The 21,194-nt window shown below is 44.5% G+C and overlaps 1 protein-coding gene and 1 non-coding gene across 2 annotated transcripts; one reads left to right on the forward strand and one right to left on the reverse strand.

Annotated features, from left to right (window-relative positions):
- Nucleotides 1-146: 146 nt before the first annotated feature.
- LOC127346600 (uncharacterized) lies at nucleotides 147-11,027 on the reverse strand. The gene is made up of 12 exons (XM_071828876.1): nucleotides 10,895-11,027; nucleotides 8,633-8,814; nucleotides 8,079-8,184; nucleotides 7,704-7,898; nucleotides 7,245-7,466; nucleotides 6,800-7,134; nucleotides 6,228-6,704; nucleotides 5,385-6,131; nucleotides 2,707-2,845; nucleotides 2,294-2,518; nucleotides 1,213-1,997; nucleotides 147-1,132 (listed from the first exon to the last, which is right to left on the reverse strand). The coding sequence occupies exons 1-12, from the start codon at nucleotides 11,025-11,027 to the stop codon at nucleotides 350-352; spliced, it is 4,329 nt and encodes a 1,442-aa protein (XP_071684977.1). The 3' UTR covers nucleotides 147-349.
- On the forward strand, nucleotides 9,820-9,893 carry TRNAV-AAC (transfer RNA valine (anticodon AAC)). Its single transcript has one exon. It is a non-coding gene; the product is annotated as a tRNA-Val (tRNA).
- Nucleotides 11,028-21,194: the final 10,167 nt, after the last annotated feature.

Raw genomic sequence — 21,194 nt, forward strand, 5'->3', positions numbered from 1 at the left:
AAAAGGATGATGTAACTAGCACCGAAATTGCATTTGAATATCCGTGCATACATCATTACTCACAGAAACTATATTCAGTTGTGATACAAAAATATGTACGGAGTATGTTCTTTCGAGGTGATAACATGAATCTTGCGGTAGAGGTATGAGATCCAAAGCAAGACTCTACTGTTAAATATGCGCTCCCTTCTGGCTTGATGAACAAAATTCAGGAAGAAAGCCAGACTGAACTTGTCGTTCGTTACATTAATATTTGTGTGGATGCAATGACAATATCAGAAAACAAAATTTCTTCCTGTAACCGTAAGCCTCTCCACTGTTAGGGTGAAGAAGGTTTTAACAATAGCAGTTAAAACCATCTACCTGCCGATAATAGTTTCTTGATCTGGTCTCCAGTGAGCGTTTCATGCTTAAGGAGGGCGTTGGCTAGCAGATGAAGCTCCTTACTGTGCGTCGTGAGAACTGTTTTCGCATTCTTGTAAGCCTTGTCCAGTAATTCTTTAACCTCCTCATCGACCAAATCCGATGTTCGCTCACTCATGGCCGTCTTCGCTTTCTTCCCACCACCATCGTCCTCCGCACTGTTGTAGGAAGCAAGGCCGGCCCGCTCGCTCATACCGTATTTGGTGACCATGTCAACCGCCAGCTTAGTCGCTTGGCTAAGATCATCAGAAGCACTAGACATGACACCGATTTCTCCAAATATAAGCTCCTGTGCCACCCGTCCTGCCATGAAGACATCTAGTTTCGCCAACAGCTGCTTCTTGGAGACCCCATACTGATCCACTGGTTGTGGCAGCAACGTCACCATGCCAAGTGCTGATCCCCTAGGAACAATGGTGGCCTTGTAGATAGGATCGGCACCATCTGTGTGGATAGAAACGAGGGCATGCCCTCCCTCGTGGTATGCAGTCATCTTCCTGCGCTCGTCAGGTATCACCAACGATTTGCGCTCGCTGCCCATCATGATCCTGTCCTTCGCATACTCAATGTGACACATCCCAACTGCATTCGCCCCATCCTTGGCAGCCTTGAGAGCAGCGTAGTTCACCAGGTTTGCGAGCTCTGCACCCGAGAACCCAGGCGTCCCCCTTGCAATGGTCATCAAGTCCAAACCCTTGGCTTTCAAGACCTGCATGAAAGGAGAAAAAGGTCAAAGTCTTGCATCCAAAACTACGACCATGGCTAGCTAATTATGGTGCATGCACGTACCTTCGACATATGAACCTCAAGGATCTGCCGTCGACCCTCAACATCTGGATTAGTAATCTCAATGCGACAGTCAAAACGCCCAGGCCTAACAAGGGCTTTGTCTAGTGACTCGGCGAAGTTGGTCGCTGCAACCACGATGACCCCATCATTTGGCTTGAAGCCATCTAACTCAATAAGCAGCTGGTTCAGGGTGTGCCTATGCCACATTGGATCCTCTGGGTTTCTGCTCCCGGCAATGGCATCAATCTCATCGATGAAAAGTATGCAAGGAGATCGCTTCTTCGCTGCAGTGAACAGGTTCCTCACTCTCTTAGCCCCAAGACCAAAATACATCTCGTCAAAGTCGCTGCCGCTGCATGAGAAGAAAGGGACACCAGCTTCCCCAGCCACGGCCCTTGCCAACATTGTTTTTCCGGTGCCAGGTGGGCCGACCAGCAGAACACCCCTTGGAAGCCTGCCACCGAGGCGTGTGAAACGCTTGGGATCTCTTAGGTAGAGGACTATGTCCTCGAGTTCAGCTTTAGCTTCATCAATCCCCTTGACATCACTGAATTTTGCGCTTGAGTCCTTCACCTCTTTTTTCGAACCATCAAAGTTACGAGCTTCTTCCGTATCAAACAACTCCATCAAAAACTTAATGCCAAAGATTAGAAGGCAAATAGGTGCAAGGGCTTGGAAAGTACGCCACAGCTGCTTCTTAAGTTTCCCTTTTTCTACCGTGACCATGTGTAACGGTTCACTGGCTGTACCAAGAACACCACCTTTTGCCAGCCCACTCCGGTTTGCTGAATTAGCAAGGAAACCAGTTATGTGATCATCCATGCACAACAGAAATTTGTAATAGCACACATGCAATAAATAGACCATGCAAAGTAGTAATTACTAGAGATCATGGTGCCTAATAAAATCAAAATAGCAGAACAGAAAGGTATTCAAGTGTCATAATGCAAGTCCACTACTACATTATTGGGTACAGAGCAAATTAAAAGATTATATTTAGTGCCTTTCATTACATGCAAGGAGTATGCGCTTGAACAAAGGGAATCACCCTTGAGAACTGCATGGAAGAAGATTATCGTACCTTGAGTTTGCAACTCAACACTGACAAGGGCTTTAACATACTCAGAGAGAGCTGAAGGATCAGAAAGCAACGAAGGCTGCCTTTCGAAGTCGTGTATGACTCTTTCCAGATTACTGTTGTTAAACCCTCTCGGAAAAGAACCAGCTCCCGAGTGCAGGCCATGTGCCCGCTGACCAATTGATCTAGATTGGTACAAATCTTGTAGGTTTCTTCGAAGAACACCACCTGCATTAAGAAGGTACCAAGCATACCAGTTTACAAAAAAGAAACTTATGAGTGGGACGAATAACCAACCAACAATGGATAGAATATATAACACGATCTAGAAGAAGAAAAAACATCTGTCCAACTCCAAGCAGGGAATTAATTTGGTGGCACTAATTGTCAGCTACAAGCATCCACACAGTATATACCTGCGGCTGCGCCTGTAGTTGAGTTTGCAGCAGGTGCCCTGAAAGAAGGACACAAAGCGGCGGCCCCGTTCGCTGATCGACGTGTCGCAGCCTGCGGCACACAGAGATTTAGCCAAGCAGAATATGGTGCTGTTTTGTTCTAACAACAAGTCCAAGTGGCATGCATCGATCTGAAACGCAGACAGACAGACAGTGCCTTGCACTTGCGGTTTCAGCACCATTAAGCATCGAGCAACGAGAGTAAAAAAAATACTAATCACGCGTTCCTTGCACTGGAATAGCCTCCTCATCAGCTTGCAACGAAAATCATGATGGAAAAAAGAGCAGAAAGAAAATACGACCTTGGAGAGGGCGAGCCGGCAGGCCATGACGAACAGGACGTGTTCCTGCTGGAGATTTATCTTAGCCTCAGAAAAGAATCGCTGAAATTAGTAGGAGTACTGCTTTGGTTCTCGGCGAGACAAGCACCTCCCTTTAATCTCTGGATCGCATGTCGTGTATTTGTTTATAACTAAAACCACATGTGTATTGTGTAATATCGGGACTCTACTCTAAGGCAAGGCTTGCAAATTTTGTTATCGGGAGCTGGGGACTCTAGCTCGACTGAACAATAACGAAACCACACAAAGATTTTTAAACGGGTGTATACGTACAGGCAAGGTTTGTACCAAACGGAAGCATGGTCACGCAGGATTCACCGGAGTGGGTTCACCGTTCACGTACCTGCGGCGAAGCTTAATTAACGGAAGCATGGTCACGCAGGAGCAGATGCCGGCGGCTGCTGCAACGAGGAGGATCGAAGCAGAGTAGGACGAAGAGATTGGTCCCGGTCGAAGCAGAGTTGCCGCCTCCCCAGTCCCCACAACGCCGGCCGGCCGGTCGGCTCCCAGATCTTGGCTGAGCCACGCCGCGGTGGACCGGCCCAGCACGGCGCCCCCCCGGCCGGTCGTCGCGAGCCGCGCTCCGCCGGTTTCTCGCCGAGCTCATCGCCCACCGGCTGGCTCGGTCGCGAGCAGGGACCCGCACGCCGGCGGGGCTCGTGCCCACGGCGCGAACATCGGGGTGGTGGTGCTGGCGCTGGGTCGCGGGCGTTGGGAACGAGATCCTCTGTCGTAGAATAGAAAAATGCAGAGGGAAGTTTGTATCCAAATTTTAACAAAGTTGAGACAATTTTTGCGAGATAGAGGGAGTACTGTATTTTACAAAAAATGGATGGAGTTGCATTCAAATTTTGACAAAGTTAAGATAATTTTGATGGGAGAGAAGGAATACTGTAATTACAAATGGATGGAGTATGTAACTAGGACTGAAATCCAGTGGCGGAGCTAGGAATTGAGATAAGGGGGGTCCAACATACAAGACCTAATTTTTTGAGGCAGAAAAAGAAGTGTATACGACAAAATAAATGGCCCTTAAGATTCAGTTTTCATGATTCAGGAAATACAACTAGCAAAAATATGAAAATACATAAGAACAACTTGGAAACTAGACAACTAGTATCATACCATCAAGTTGTATCTATGCCAGGAAGACGAAATTGTCGAGGTAGATGACCTCGACCTTTCTTGTAGGAATGAAAACGCAGCATAATCTTCTTGACATCAATTTTTGCAAATATCTCTTTCTCAACATAGCAAATCACCAAGTCATTGAGTCAATCATCAACCATCTTGTTTCGAAAATCTATCTTTATAATATTCATGGCCGAGAATACTCTCTCAATACCACAGGTAATGTCAATGCAAGTGAAATGAGGCGATAGACTAATGAATAAATTAAATGATGTTTAGTTTGAACCAACTTGAGAGCTAAGATCACTTCAACTATCACAAGCTAAGAACTCGGGGCTTCTCTTCATTACATCAATATTTATGTTGAGTTGGTCACTTAAGAGATAGCAATCATGTGAAGAGAAATCAACGGAATACAGGCTTGGAAGCTCAACTAGCTTGCCATGATCAAATCTGCTAAATGAGTCTCTAGGATCAAAGCATGCAGTGCACTTTAATAGGCATGTAGAGAAGTCTCACCAAATATGTTATTTATCTCAACAATGTTTTTATCAAGCACCTCATTAAAGATTGGTACCTTGTAATAATGCAAGCAAGCAACCATCTTGCGTGAGCTCCTTGGATAACCTCTAGGAAAAATGCTATCATCGATATTCTGCACTATAATATTTCTTCTACCACAAAAGTTAGTAACGGCCAGCAAGAGAGGCTCCCATCCATCATCTCTCAATTTCTGCAGTAGACTTTTCACAGAGACAATTATATTCGTAGCATTCCAGGATCAGAGACGACATTTGCTAGACCAAACATTTCAGGAGGAACATAGTTCACTACCTAGAAGATCCCAAGGTGAGTGGCCTTGTCACAGGAACATAGTTCCCGGGGGAACTCTATTTCAGGAACATAGTTCACTATCTACAAGATCCCATGCTGAAATCCATGCGCTCATTCACAGGAACTCTATTCGATTGCAAGAGAAAATTTTCTAAATCTTCTGTACGATTACATGAAATCCAAAAACAGGAGTTTTAATGGCAAAATGCAAAACACTGTGCTCTCTTCAGACTTGAAGAACAAAGATTAGATAGTCCAGACCCTACGTATCGCTCTTTCCGTTTGTGTGTATGGCTGTATGCACAAAAGTATCAGAACAAATATTCACTCCTAAAACCATCTACCTGCCGATACTAGCTTCTTGATCTGGTCACCAGTGAGAGTTTCATGCTTCAGGAGGGCGTTGGCTAGCGCATGGAGCTCCTTGCTGTGCCTTGTGAGAATCGTTTTCGCGTTATCGTAAGCCTTGTCCAATAACGCTTTCACCTCCTCCTCAACCAGTGGTGACCATCGCCCGCTCATGGTCGCGTTGTCGTAGGAGACGAGGCCGACCTCCTTGCTCATACCATACTTGGTGACCATGTCTGTGGCCAACTGTGTCGCGCTGCTTAGATCAGACAGGGCGCCGGTGGTGACCCCACCTTCTCCGAATATAAGCTCCTCAGCCACCCGCCCACCCATGAGGACGTCCAGCGTCGCCAGCATCTGCTTCCTCGAGATTTCGAGCTCGCCGTCTTCCCCTGGCAACTGTGTCACCATGCCAAGAGCATTTCCCCTGGGAACAATGGTGGCCTTGTAGACAGGGTCAGCGCCGTCCGTGAGGATAGCCACAAGGGCATGCCCTCCCTCGTGGTATGCTGTCATCTTCCTGGAATGATCAGATATCACCGCCGACTTGCGCTCGCTGCCCATCATGATCCTGTCCTTGGCGTATTCCAGGTGATCCATCCCAACAGCGTTTGCACCATCCCTCGAAGCCTTGAGAGCAGCATCATTCACTAGGTTTGCGAGGTCTGCACCTGAGAACCCAGGGGTACCCTTTGCAATGGTCACCATATCCACACCCTTGCCTTTCAATACCTGCATGTAAAAAATCATGGAGAAAGATAAGTCTCGCATCAAAGACCATGAAAAGTCAGACACCTTACAGTTTTGTGGACAGAAGGAGTACTATACCTTTGACATGTGAGCCTCGAGGATCTGCCGTCGGCCCTCCACATCTGGATTAGGAACCTGAATAAGACGGTCAAAACGACCAGGCCTGACGAGGGCACTATCTAGCGACTCGGCAAAGTTGGTCGCCGCGACCACGATGATCCCATCATTTTGCTTGAAGCCATCCATCTCAACAAGCAGCTGGTTCAAGGTCTGCCTCGACCACTTTGGTTCTTCAGAGTTTCTGCGCCCACCAATTGCATCGATTTCATCGATGAATATTATGCAAGGAGATCGCTTCTTTGCTGCGCTGAAGAGCTCCCTCACTCTCCTAGCACCAACACCCACATACATCTCCTCGAAATCACTGCCACTGCAAGAGAAAAAAGGAACGCCGGCTTCGCCAGCCACAGACCTAGCTAACATGGTCTTCCCTGTGCCAGGTGGACCCACTAGCAAAACACCCTTTGGAAGCTTGCCACCAAGGCGCGTGAAACGCTGCGAAGCATGTAAAACTAGTTTAATAAATCATTGTCAAGAAAGGAGTGTCGAACTGAAACACCTGCATGCAGGTTGATGGCAATGTCACTCACTTTGGAATCACGTAGGTAGTGAACTATTTCCTCGAGATCAGCTTTGGCTTCATCAACCCCCTTTACATCACTGAATTTTGTGCTTAAATCTGTAGCCACTTCTTTCAAGCCATCAAATTTACCTTCTTCCTCATCGAATTCATTAAGCACAACCTTAAGACCATAGATTGCAAAGCCAGTAACTGTAAGGGCGGAGATGGTACGCCAAAGCTGCTTCATAAGTCGACCTTTCTCTACTACGTAAAAGGGTGCACTTGCTGTACCAAGAAGACCACTTTTTGAGAGCTGACGAAGAGCACTACGGCTTCCTTCCCCCATTGCTGCATTACCAATGCCTGCATACAGAATTCACCCGTGCACAGAAAAGTTGTCAAACCAAATCACATATCATTCATGGGGAAAAAATAACCTCATTTGCGCGTGACGAAAAAGAAATGATGGCTACCTCGTGTTACCAATTCAAGATCAACAACAGCTTTTACATAGTCAGAGAGAGCTGAAGGGTTGGAATGTAACGAGGGTTGTCTTTTGAAGTTTCGTATAACTCTTTCTGGATCGCTCCTATAAAACTCTTTGGGAAAAGAAGCGGTGTCGGAGTGCAGTCCCCGTATCCTCTGACCGACAAAACTTGATCGGTACCTCTGTTGTAGATTTCTAAGCACGCTGCCTGCGGTAAATTAGCCAACCAAACAGAGAGTTATGTCATGGCAGCAAGCAACGAACAAAGGCGTAGAATATAGTAAGATTTTGAGTTTACAGGGTAGAAAAGAAAAACATCTCTCTAACTGAAAACAGCATATCAGGCAAAATTCAGTCAAGCTACTGGCAGGTAGCATTTGCCTCATAAGTATATCGACTAAAGCTGTATTTTATGCCGCCGTAGAGAGAAGCAAGCATATTATACCTGCGCCAGTAGTTGTATTTCCAGCAACTGCATTGGAATTTAACAAGGGATGACTTTTAAAGGTATGTATAACTCTTTCCGGATCACTCCTATAAATCTCTTTACGAAGAGAAGCAGCATCAGAGTGCACAACCCGTATCCTCTGACCAGAGAGGCTCGATCGGTACCTCTGTTGTAGGTTCCTAAGCACACTACCTGCATAAATTAAACACCAAGCACAAACTTACTTTCTCCGTGGCAAAAGGTAACCAACAAGGGGCATAACATAAAAAGAAAGTGTATCCCTCAGGATATTGGGCACAATTAAGTCAGGCTACTACTAGTTGGACCGATTAAAGATGCAATTCATGCGGTGGAAAACCACCATATATATACCTGTGCCGGTAGTAGTATTTGCAGCAGGTGCTCCTAAAGAAGGAACTGATGCAACCTCGTTGTAGATCACGTTTGCCCATCGATACCTTGCAAGATGCCTTGCCACCTGCTGACACAAACACGCGAGCATACAAAGATTAATTGGAGCAAAATACAGTTCTGTTTAGCAACAAGCGAGAAAGAAAATCGGCAAGCCGCAAAGTGGCATCGATCTTTTCAGCAAGTTCTCTGCCTTACAGTTGCAGTTTTAGATTTCGGAATCAGTAATGAAAGAGGGCCATCGCGCTACAAAGCCATGGGTTCTTTGGGATTGGAGCCAACATTCAGTAAAATTGCTATACCATTTGTATTTTGGTGAGCGATAAATAGCAGTGAGATCAACTTCCTTGCAAATGACTGGAGCAGAGATACAGTAATTGGCAGTGTTAATTCACGTCACAACTCTGGCCAAATCGCCCAGACCCCGATCCATCCATAAACCCCTACAACGGCCGGCGACTAAACTAGATCCCCCGGACCAAATCGGCAAGAGCAGGACGAGTAAAACGGGTTACCCGCTGGCGCGCTGGTCCGGCTCGTCGCCGGACGCGGCGTCGTGCAGAAGGTAGGGCCGGAGTAGCATCGTGGGGTGGCGCATCCGGCCTGGAAGCGCCCGTCGGCTGCGGACGATGGAAGTCGACGGCCGGGGCGCCGCGGGGGGACGGGGCGGCGGCGCCGTCGACTCGACGCCGGCCGGCTCAATTTCTTGGAGGGGAAACAGTCAGCTATAAACTAACGACCATGCAAGCCCATAGCCCATTAGTTTCCCACACACCTGACTTGGGCCTTTACCCGTTACCAAAGCAGGCCCTAAATCCGTCTCAAATTGAAAAGCCAGCCTAAAGCTTTCACAGACTTGCCACTCGCGTGGGGGGAAGGCAAATCGAGCTCAGTATGAAACGAAGAAGACAAACGCCTCAAAAAAAAAAAACCCCCCTCTCAAAAACAAAGACCCTATAGAAGAGGAAGAAGAAGAAAAAAAAACAAAATATACGTTGTTGATCCGAATAAGAAGAAAAAGGAAAAAAAATAAAGATGCACAAACCTTGGAGGCGGCGGAGAAGGTGAGCCGCCACGCCATGGAGGACGTCGCACATTGCTCAGCTAAGAAGCAGGACAAGACGTGGTGGAAAATATTTTGTTCTCTCTAGATTTTTTTTCCTCCTAAGTACTGTACATACGTGCTTCTTGTTCATCAACTCTCCAGAGGGTCATCACGCACATGTGTCGGTGTGTGTGTATTTATACACAAGCATGCATTGCGAGACTTGACTAGGCTCGCCTATCTAGCTAGACCATATATGTATGGTAACAAATATACCTTAACATGATAGCCTTTACTTGGAATTTACAAGGTTTCAGCTGAAAATGTATATTGCCTTGTGAACCAAGTTCGTACATCTGTGTCATTCCTCGTTTAGGCATGTCCTGCTTGGGAGAGGGGTTACGGTCGTCTCACTCACTAACTATTCGATTGCAAATATATCTTCGCTTGGAAAAAAAAATCGATTGTAAATCTGGGTCCTATCTTAGTTCCCGGGTACATTTGTTGGCATTCCTTGTTTAGGCATGCATGTCCTGCTTGGGAGAGGGGTTGAATAAATTGCCCCGACAAACTTGACGTACGTACGGTCGTCCCGTAAGCGAGAGATGACTAAATAGCCTACTATAAATACCAGCCGAGATCTGATTACTCACAAAAGGTTTCGTGGTGTAGTTGGTTATCACGTCAGTCTAACACACTGAAGGTCTCCGGTTCGAACCCGGGCGAAGCCATATTTTTTTGTTGTTTGCAGCTTCTTTTTTGCCTAGTTTATTTATTTCAGAGCTCATGTGTTTTCGTGTGAAAATTACAGGCAAGCTTTGACTTGCGCCTGCCGCGAAAATCTGTGCGGTCCTCCTCTTTAGCACCTGACGCGAAATTGAATTCTTCTTACATGGAGGGAATACCTGCAGCTTGCACTTGATCTGAGTTAGGTAAACATTCCGATTGAAAGTAACAGTTGGGACATGCTGACACTAGTCATAGTGGGAAGTAATATCAGGTAGTTACTATCATATGTGTAGTAACATAAGATGGTAAGATGGTATATTTATTAAATTATAGACTCATATTGACTTGAAATGTGTGATGTGATAGTAACATAGCTAGTTACCACAATCCTCTCTTTTCTCAATTAATAACATGCCATGCCATCAAAATGCTTAGTTGGCATTGCATGTTGTTGATGTTACTACATATGTTACTCCTCACTATGAGTAGTATGAAGAGATGGCTCGTAAACCCTATTTTATATGTACAAAAATGAAGATTAAAAATGGGAAGAGATGGCTCGTGCTTGTTAGTCTAAGTCTCATGTCCTTGATGACTAAGCACATCTCCAACAACCCGACGCAAACGAATCAGTTATGTTTGTTTTGGTCTACACGGACAGAAAATGGGTAAAACCCCATCCAGCGGCCCAAAGCAAAGTGACCAGCCTGCCGCGTCGATGTTCCGCGGCCCAGGTTTAGACCGCAAATGCGTCAGCGCGAATCCGTCGCGGACGTAGCGCGTGCCTGCGTCCTCCCGCCTTGGGGCCACCTGCCGGTGGTTGAGCGGTCTGCATCGCTTCCACGCCTGCATAGGCCAGATGGTTGCCCGCTGTGCACCATTGATGGCAAGTTTCGACTCCAACGGCCGCGCTAGGACTGGCGCGCGATGGGCTCAGCTTCTGTGCCGCCATCCATGGCACGCGCTTGGAGTCCTGCACCTAAAATTAAAGGCCACCGCTCACCTGCTTTTTTAAGGGCACCGGCGGCCCCACAGCCATCGTCCCCTACCTTGCCCACATTTCCACATTCAGCCCTAACTGTTTCCCAGTATGCCGGCAGCTTCGAGAACCCACCACGGGCAAGAGGTGTTTCCATGGAGGAAGCCGAAGAAGCATGACGACGAGTTCAGGTCGCCGTCGATGAAGCCGAGGAATCCACGCAACCGCGCGTCCGTCCATGTCCCTGTCGCATGGGCATTCCACAAGAGCGGGACCCCATGTGCGGGGTAGGACGATGTCCACCTGTCCGAGGGCTGGCTTCTTAGCCATCGGAGGGTACACATGCCACCGGTGCCATGACATGGCTGGAGTAGCGCCGTGAGATTGCGCGCCGCTGGTCTTGATGGGATTCGTAGCATAGAAAATAAAAAAATTCTACCGCAAGAACGAATAACAAGCCAAGATCCAATCAAGAAGATGGTAGCAACGAGAAGATCATGAGACTAACCCTCGAAGATTCCAAAGCCTACGAGATTAGATCTCGTTGTTGATGTAGTCGATCACTTGCCGCTTGCAAAAGCGCGTAGAAGATCTTGACGGTGCCACAGTCGGGCATCACCTCCGTACTCGGTCACACGTTCGGTGTTGATGACGACGTCCTTCTCCCCGTTCCAGCGGGCAGCGGAAGTAGTAGATCCTCCTCGCAATCCCGACAGCACGACAGCGTGGTGGCGGTGGTGGTGGAGATCTCCAGCAGGGCTTCGCCTAAGCGCTACGGGAGAGAGGTGGAGGAGGAGGTGGTGCTAGGGTTTGGGAGAGAGGGAGGGGTGCGGCCAGGGCAGCCTTGATGTGGCCGGCCAGCCCCCCTCTCCTCCTCTTTATATAGGTGGAACCCCAAGGTGCAGCCCAAAAGTTCGAATAAGACCCCGATTCGAAACCTTCCATATGGACGAAACCTAGGGGAGGTGGGATTCCTCCCTTTCCTTCCCCTATGGCCGGCCATGGTGGTGGAGTCCACCATGGACTCCTCCTCCCTTAGGCTGGCCGGCCAGGTTTGGTGGAGTCCACCCGGGACTCCACCTTCCATGGTGATTTCTTCCGGAAAGTTCTAGAACATTCTAGAACCTTCCATAAATACACCGGATCATTTTCAAACTTGGAAAATGACTTCCTATATATGAATCTTATTCTCCGGACCATTCCGGACCTCCTCGTGATGTCCTGGATCCCATCCGAGACTCCGAACAACATTCGAACTCCATTCCATATTCCATATCTACTTAAAACGACATCAAACCTTAAGTGTGTCACCCTACGGTTCGTGAACTATGCAGACATGGTCGAGACTTCTCTCCGACCAATAACCAATAGCGGGATCTGGAGATCCATAATGGCTCCCACACATTCAACGATAACTTAGTGATCGATTGAACCATTTACATACGATACCGATTCCCTTTGTCACGCGATACTTTACTTGTCCGAGGTTCGATCATCGGTATCTTCATACCTAGTTCAACCTCGTTACCGACAAGTACTCTTTACTCGTACCGTGGTATGTCATCTCTTGTGAACTAGTCACATGCTTGCAAGCTAATCAGATAACATTCCACCGAGAGGGCCCAGAGTATATCTATCCGTCATCGGGATGGACAAATCCCACTGTTGATCCATATGCCTCAACTCACACTTTCCGAATACCTAATCCCACCTTTATAACCACCCATTTACGCAGTGGCGTTTGATGTAATCAAAGCATCCTTCCGGTGTAAGTGATTTACATGATCTCATGGTCGAAGGACTAGGTAACTATGTATCGAAAGCTAATAGCAAGTTAAACTTAATGACTTGATCTAATGCTACGCTCATATGGGTGTGTGTCCATTATATCATTCATACAATGACATAACCTTGTTATGAATAACATCCAATGTTCATGATCACGAAACCATGATCATCTATTAATCAACAAGCTAGCTATACAAGAGGCTTACTAGGGACTTCTTGTTGTTTACATAACACACATGTATCAATATTTCGGTTAATACAATTTTAGCATGGTATGCAAACATTTATCATAAACACAAAGATATATTATAATAACCACTTTATTATTGCCTCTTGGGCATATCTCCAACAGTCTCCCACTTGCACTAGAGTCAATAATCTAGTTTACATATGTAAAGATATAACACCTTGGCCTTCTGGCACTTATCATGTTTTGCTCACGGGAGAGGTTTCAGTCAACGGATCTGACACGCTCAGAAAACGTATGTATTTTGCAATTCATTTTGCGTCTCAACGCATTACTCATTTTCCAAATGAGTCGGCAGTAATCGTATATGTTCGGTCTTCTGGTGGAACCTTAATTCCGTGGTCTGAAATATGTCACTAATATTGTCACACACAATATAGCTTCAAAGTTCTGACACTATCGGAACTACACCAAGTTCTCAAAGAATTTCTCGACTTCAACATCCTCAGTCATTGTCAAAACAATGACATACTCTGCCTTAGTTTGTAGAATCCGTCACAATATTTAGAACTCATCTAAATCTAGCATTGTGCTACCTTTTAATGAACACTTAGCCTAACTGAGATTTGAAATTTATTTTTATATGTGACCAAACTAATATCGGTGCAACACCTTACAGCGATTTGTTTGTCATTTCCCCATACAAAACTAATATCCTTTGTTCTTCTAAAGCACTCAGGGATATTCTTACTGTTGTCCAATGATCATCACATGAATCATTCTGGTATATGCTCCTAACTTTTTAGAGAATAGGACATCTGATTGCGTACATATTATCCATGATCTAAAATCACTCATGTGTTTTTACTCATTGAGTGTCAAATACACTCAAGTTTTGTTTAAACCTCTAGATGAAAAGAACACCTTCTTAACGTTTTTATATTTGAACTATTTCAATATTCATTCTATGTACTTTGACTTAAACTTATTATGTGTTTCAATCTATCTTCATAGATCTTGACACTAAATATGTTTTTAGTCCATATCCTTTCATTAATCATACATGATTACATTATTTATAATCAACGATATGTCATATACATAAAATATTATAAATATGTCTCAGCGCTCCCACTTAATTTCTTGCAAATGCAAGCATCTTCATCGTTTCTGATGAAATCATAACTCTTTGATCATTTCATCCGGTGAAGATTCCAACTCCGTGATACTCACTTCATCCAGTGAAGTTTGTATACCTTTTTAGTATTCTACGGACTAGCAAAACTCTCAGTTGTATCTTGTATACACCTTTAATACATACTTCTGTTAAGTAATGTATTTTGCCATCCTACTAGCATATCTCATAAAAGAAATATGTAGCGATTACTAGAATAATCCACATAGACTATAAGCATCGCTACGGAAGATCTAATCTTATCGTATTCAACTTTTTGAACTTTGTCGTAAACAAATTTTCGACAAGTCGAGCTTCTTCAAGGATATTCCATCCAAGTCCATCATTTTTATAGATCCATTTACTTTCAAAAAGTATTCACCTATCTTGGATTTAATGGCGCTTAGCCATTTTAACGGAGTTAGGGCCCATCATAACTTCTTTATATGTAGTTGGTTCATTATTGTTCAAAATCAATCCTTTGTCCACAAATCATTTATTTGATCACAAAGTAAACCATACCTACAAGGTTCAATGGGTACTTCGATCTCCATGACTATAACTCTTTGTAGACATGGGAGCTATGATCTTCGTGGCCGCTTCCGGAACCATTTTCGATGCTGCGCTACTCTGATCATCATGCTCAGGTTCATAAACCTTATCAAGTTCCATTGTCCTCCCACTCAAATACTTCGCTAGAAACAATTTATTGGAAATAAGTAAGAAACATCGACAAACACTTTTGTCTTTGTCTCCATAGTGGAAAGAATTCCCAATCAATTCTCTGGGATAACCAACAAAGACATTCATCCGACTTTGGTTGTAAACTTATTTACTTATGCTATGCATACCAAAATTTAAGAAAGGACTATTAGGGTTTATACCCATGCCATAACTCGTATGGTGTCATTTCAACGGATTATGATGATGCTCTATTTAGTGTAAAAGCGGTAGTCTCTAAAGCATAATCCACAAAAATATAATGGCGTTAATATTTTATCTCATCATTAATCCAACAAGGTTTGGATACGTCTCTCGGATACTCTGTCATCCCTATGATACTCCAAGAAACGTGAGTTGTAGAACAATTTCATAACTATCTTAGATGTTCGCTAAAACTCGTAATTCAAATATTTCCACCATGATCCAATCATAGATATTTGAATTTTCTATTACGATGATTTCCACTTCATGCTGAATTTTATTTGAATCCATTCAAATGTTTCAAACTTCTTCCTTATCGAATAAATATATCCACATATATACACTCAATTCATTGTTGGAAGTTTTCATGAAGTAGAAGAATCTCCCGCACACAACTATGCCCAGTGAACCACATACATCATCATGTATGTTTCCACTAAGTTAGTTGCCCGTTCAACTCTTGGCCTATGAACGGTATTTCAGTCATTCTCTTTAGAAGAGATTTGCAAGCGCCAAACGATTCAAAAATCAAATGACTCCAAAAATCCATTTGCATGGAGTTCCTTCATGCGTTCCTTTCTAACATGACCTAAATGGCGGTTCCACTAATAAGTGGAATTCAAATCATTTGCCTTACGGCATATTAGCGTCAGTGTTATGTATGTGTGTTTCACCATTAAGATTTATAATAACTTATCCATCGTACATGGAGTAAGGTCATAATTTGAACAACTCATTGTTTTCATTTGACCAGAGCAAAATAACAATTATTAAGTTCTTTATTATAAATCCTAAGGGCTAGGTAGAATGCCAACGACAAACATAATAACACTTTATTATGTTCCAGACGTGCATTATTACCATATTCCTTATCAGTCACTTAGGCCATCGTATTCTTGTATTGCGTTGTATTGTATGACATCTCATACCAACCAATCTGGTACAAATACCCAAGAACTTCATTGTGTGACCAATCAAGGAATACATTCATAACATGTATATCATCTATATACACCTGAGCTAGACTTTCTAGTCTTTTCTTTCTTTCTGCCAAAATCTTTTGTAGTTTCTCTTTTAGCTTTCCTCATTCTCAGAAAACACTTCACCTTCAATAACTTCTAGGTCCATTGGTCAAATACTAATAACCTTGAGGTTCTTACTTTGAAGTTGATCATCACATGACAAGTGTTCCAGATTTCACTATTAGTAACCTTTTAATGTGATGAACAATTTCACTCATAATTTTTATCCATCAAATCATGACGACTTTCCGAGACCATGTCTGTACATGCTAGGCTCGTAAAGTTTAACCTCAGTATTCGCATGTGCAAATCTGGCTTGCACCCGTTGTATGCACACGTAGAATCTATAACACCCGATCATCACGTGATGCTTCGAAACGACGAGTCTTAGCAACGGTGCATACTAAGGACGATCACTTCATGGATATGCGAATATCGTTAGTGCCCAACTAGTTGGAGGATTGGGACGCCTGGCGTCTTCAACCTTCGTACATTCCCATAAAACTTATGAGTTTATGTAGTCTCACTAGATTATATTCTATCATCTTGCAATAAGGTCTTAGATATCACATATATCTCATACCTCGCATATTTCTGAAAACAAAATTTTCAGCTCCTCACTTTTCAAACGGATTTGAACTTCAAGTTTCACGGAGACAAGATGATTTTAGGTACTAATTGAAACCATTGCTCTAATGTGAGTTTTACCAAAAGTTTGCAATAGGACTTAATCATTACTTGATTCTTTAACAATACGGTACCAGTCCGTAAAGTTACTTGTCAGATTTAACAGTATTTCTATCTCAATTATAAGACTAGCGCATGGTAGATAACGGATGCCAATTCTACAAATTTAATTCAAAATACTATTCAGACTATGTTCATGATAATTAGTTCATGTTTTAATCTAATTACTAATGAACTCCCACTTAATACAACATCCCTCATAGTTGTTTAGTGGTACACGATCCATATCCACTACACCAAAACCGATCATCACGTGAGATGATGTAGCTTCAATGGTGAACATCAACATGTTGATCATATCATCCATATGACTCGTGTTCAACCTTTCGGTTTCATGTGTTCCGAGGCCATGTCTGTACATGCTAGGCTCGTCAAGCAAACCCAAGTATTTCCGCGTGTGCAACATGGCTTACACCCGTTGTATGTGAACGTAGAATCTATCACATCCGATCATCACGAGATGCTTCAAAACGACGAACTGTAGCAACGGTGCATACGAGGGGAGAACACTTTATTATCTTGATATTAATGTGAGGGATCATCTTATAATGCTACCGTCGCGATCTAAGCAAGATAAGATGCATAAAGGATTAACATCACATGTAATTTATATGTGATATGATATGGCCCTTTAGTCTTTGCGCCTTTGATCTTCATCACCAAAGCACGGACATGATCTCCATCATCAACGGGCATGATCTCCATCATCGTCGGCGTAGCGTCAAGGTCCATGGCGCCGTCTTCATGGTTGTTCTCCATGTAGCAACTATTACAACTACTTTGAAATAATACTATTACATGAAATATAAAGACAACCATAAGGCTCCTGCCGGTTGCCACAATACAATAATGATCATCTCATACATATTCATCATCACATCATGGCGATATCACATCACCAAACCCTGCAAAAACAAGTTAGACGCCTCTAATTTGGTTTGCATATTTTACGTGGTTTAGGGTTTTCGAGTGAGATCCGATCTACCTACGAACATGAACCACAACGGTGATACTAGTGTTGTCAATAGAAAGAGTAAATTGAATCTTCACTATGGTGAGAGAGACAGACACCCGCAAAGCCACTTATGCAATACAAGTTGCATGTCGAGCGTGGAGCAAGTCTCATGAACGCGGTCATGTAAAGTTAGCCCGGGCCGCTTCATCCCACCATCCCGCAAGATGCAAAGTACACTAACTAAAGACAACAAAAGCATCAACGCCCACAAAACCATTGTGTTCTACTCGTGCAACCAATCTATGCATAGACACGGCTCTGATACCACTGATGGGATTCGTAGCGTAGAAAACAAAAAAAATTCTACCGCAAGAACGAATAACAAGCCAAGATCCAATCAAGAAGATGGTAGCAACGAGAAGATCATGAGACTAACCCTCGAAGATTCCAAAGCCTACGAGATTAGATCTCGTTGTTGATGTAGTCGATCACTTGCCGCTTGCAAAAGCGCGTAGAAGATCTTGACGGTGCCACAGTCGGGCAGCACCTCCGTACTCGGTCACACGTTCGGTGTTGATGACGACGTCCTTCTCCCCGTTCCAGCGGGCAGCGGAAGTAGTAGATCCTCCTCGGAATCCCGACAGCACGACGGCGTGGTGGCGGTGGTGGTGGAGATCTCTAGCAGGGCTTCGCCTAAGCGCTACGGGAGAGAGGTGGAGGAGGAGGTGGTGCTAGGGTTTGGGAGGGAGGGAGGGGTGCGGCCAGGGCAGCCTTGATGTGGCCGGCCAGCCCCCCTCTCCTCCTCTTTATATAGGTGGAACCCCAAGGTGCAGCCCAAAAGTTCGAATAAGACCCCAATTCGAAACCTTCCATATGGACGAAACCTAGGGGAGGTGGGATTCCTCCCTTTCCTTCCCCTATGGCCGGCCATGGTGGTGGAGTCCACCATGGACTCCTCCTCCCTTAGGCTGGCCGGCCAGGGTTGGTGGAGTCCACTCGGGACTCCACCTTCCATGGTGATTTCTTCCGGAAAGTTCTAGAACATTCTAGAACCTTCCATAAATACACCGGATCATTTTCAAACTTGGAAAATGACTTCCTATATATGAATCTTATTCTCCGGACCATTCCGGACCTCCTCGTGATGTCCTGGATCCCATCCGAGACTCCGAACAACATTCGAACTCCATTCCATATTCCATATCTACTTAAAACGACATCAAACCTTAAGTGTGTCACCCTACAGTTCGTGAACTATGCAGACATGGTCGAGACTCCTCTCCGACCAATAACCAATAGCGGGATCTGGAGATCCATAATAGCTCCCACACATTCAACGATAACTTAGTGATCGATTGAACCATTTACATACGATACCGATTCCCTTTGTCACGCGATACTTTACTTGTCCGAGGTTCGATCATCGGTATCTTCATACCTAGTTCAACCTCGTTACCGACAAGTACTTTTTACTCGTACTGTGGTATGTCATCTCTTGTCAACTAGTCACATGCTTGCAAGCTAATCAGATAACATTCCACCGAGAGGGCCCAGAGTATATCTATCCGTCATCGGGATGGAAAAATCCCACTGTTGATCCATATGCCTCAACTCACACTTTCCGAATACCTAATCCCACCTTTATAACCACCCATTTACGCAGTGGCGTTTGATGTAATCAAAGCATCCTTCTGGTGTAAGTGATTTACATGATCTCATGGTCGAAGGACTAGGTAACTATGTATCGAAAGCTAATAGCAAGTTAAACTTAATGACTTGATCTAATGCTACGCTCATATGGGTGTGTGTCCATTATATCATTCATACAATGACATAACCTTGTTATTAATAACATCCAATGTTCATGATCACGAAACCATGATCATCTATTAATTAACAAGCTAGCTATACAAGAGGCTTACTAGGGACTTCTTGTTGTTTACATAACACACATGTATCAATGTTTCGGTTAATACAATTTTAGCATGGTATGCAAACATTTATCATAAACACAAAGATATATTATAATAACCACTTTATTATTGCCTCTTGGGCATATCTCCAACAGGTCCCTTCTTCCTCCGAACCTCCTGTCTAACCCAGCATACGACACCAACTCAGACATGTAGGACAACTTCTCCCTCATCGAGTTCCATCCAAGATGTCGCTCGGGCTTCCTTGGCGACTACGAGTTTGTTTACATCCCCCCGCCAGCGGCAAACATGAAGTTGGAGGAGGCAGAGGAGCCGCGAGAGCCCGAGAGAGGGCTCTTCTAAGGCGAGAACATCCCAAGCGAGGTACCATGGGATGAAACCAATGAATACATAGGCTACCTAGCCTACCTAGCGGAGAAGGCCAATGAGGAGAGGACACTAGACCAACTCCCCGTTGTAAGGGTACTTTGCCCCTATGTGTGCTTTTGGTAATGACAATCCTTATGGACTAAGGTTTTCCTTGAGTTTATATTAAGGAATATTCCATAGGTTGTTCTTATAGTCCATGTCTTGGATTTAAGTGTGGATGCCATGAAGATAATGATATACCTTCAGTATTAGCGTCAAGATCATCGATTTGAAGAGAAGAATGTGTCAAAAAAAAATCTTTTTCCAATTGGGACTGCTTCCTTTTCCATTACTATTGCATAATGGAAGTACAGAGTTCGATCAAACTTTTAGCAAGAAAGAAAGGAACAGAAAATAAACCTAGTTCACTTCATGTGGCAGAAAACCCGTTGTTTGCTCTTCGGCGTCGAAGACCAAACCACGGGGCCAAAAACCTGCCCTACACTACAACCCAAAGCACAAGAAATCCTTCAAAAATGCAGACATGAAACCAACAAGACAAAAGCATATCCGATGATGGAACATCCGCGTAAGAGCATATCAGACAGGGAGGCGCATTAAAGAGCCACCGTTGGTAATCAACATCACCCCCCTCCTCGCCGAAGAGGTGCCAGTCGTCGAAGTTGAATGGATCGATAGCGAACAAGAGGGAGGGTGAATGGTCGCTACACAATTTTTATATCTTTTTCAATTTTATATGCGATGCGGAAGTAAAGGTGGCAACTTTAGTAACTATGGTGATCCTAGTATGAGCCTATGCGATGCAATAAGTAAAGGAACCGACAAGATAGTAAGAGAGAGGGAGCGGGACAACCCAGGTAGTGGAGAGGAGACGCGATGTGTTTCCCGCAGTTCCTCCCACAAGAGGGAGTACGTCTGCGTTGAGGAGGTGTGGACCACGAAGGTCCAACGGCCACACAGGCCTCACCTTGTTCCTCGAGAAAACCCCACGAAGGAGCTTTCCCTTCTCCACTAAGTAGCCGGTCGAGGCGGCGGTTCCTTCACAAGGTTGGGGCGAGCTCCACAACACCGGAGGCTCCCAACACCCTATGGGGCTAGCACAACTCTAAGCTAGCCTCCGTAGGAGCTCATCTCCAACAGATCCCACAATAGGAACCCTAACTCCAAGATCCACTAAGGACTAGATGGTATTGGTGAAATCTCTCTTGGTAGAACTATAGATCA

The sequence above is a fragment of the Lolium perenne genome, chromosome 4 (assembly GCF_019359855.2).
Source record: "Lolium perenne isolate Kyuss_39 chromosome 4, Kyuss_2.0, whole genome shotgun sequence".
Classification (NCBI taxonomy): Eukaryota; Viridiplantae; Streptophyta; class Magnoliopsida; order Poales; family Poaceae; genus Lolium; species Lolium perenne.

Excerpts from the sequence above, each read along its gene's own strand:
- LOC127346600 (XM_071828876.1), bottom strand. The coding sequence starts at position 11,027 with ATGGAAACACCTCTTGCCCGTGGTGGGTTCTCGAAGCTGCCGGCATAC. Across the intron at positions 8,185-8,632 it reads CCGGACCAGCGCGCCAGCGG|GTGGCAAGGCATCTTGCAAG; the intron begins GTAACCCGTTTT and ends TTGTGTCAGCAG. Across the intron at positions 7,467-7,703 it reads AAATACAACTACTGGCGCAG|GCAGCGTGCTTAGAAATCTA; the intron begins GTATAATATGCT and ends AATTTACCGCAG.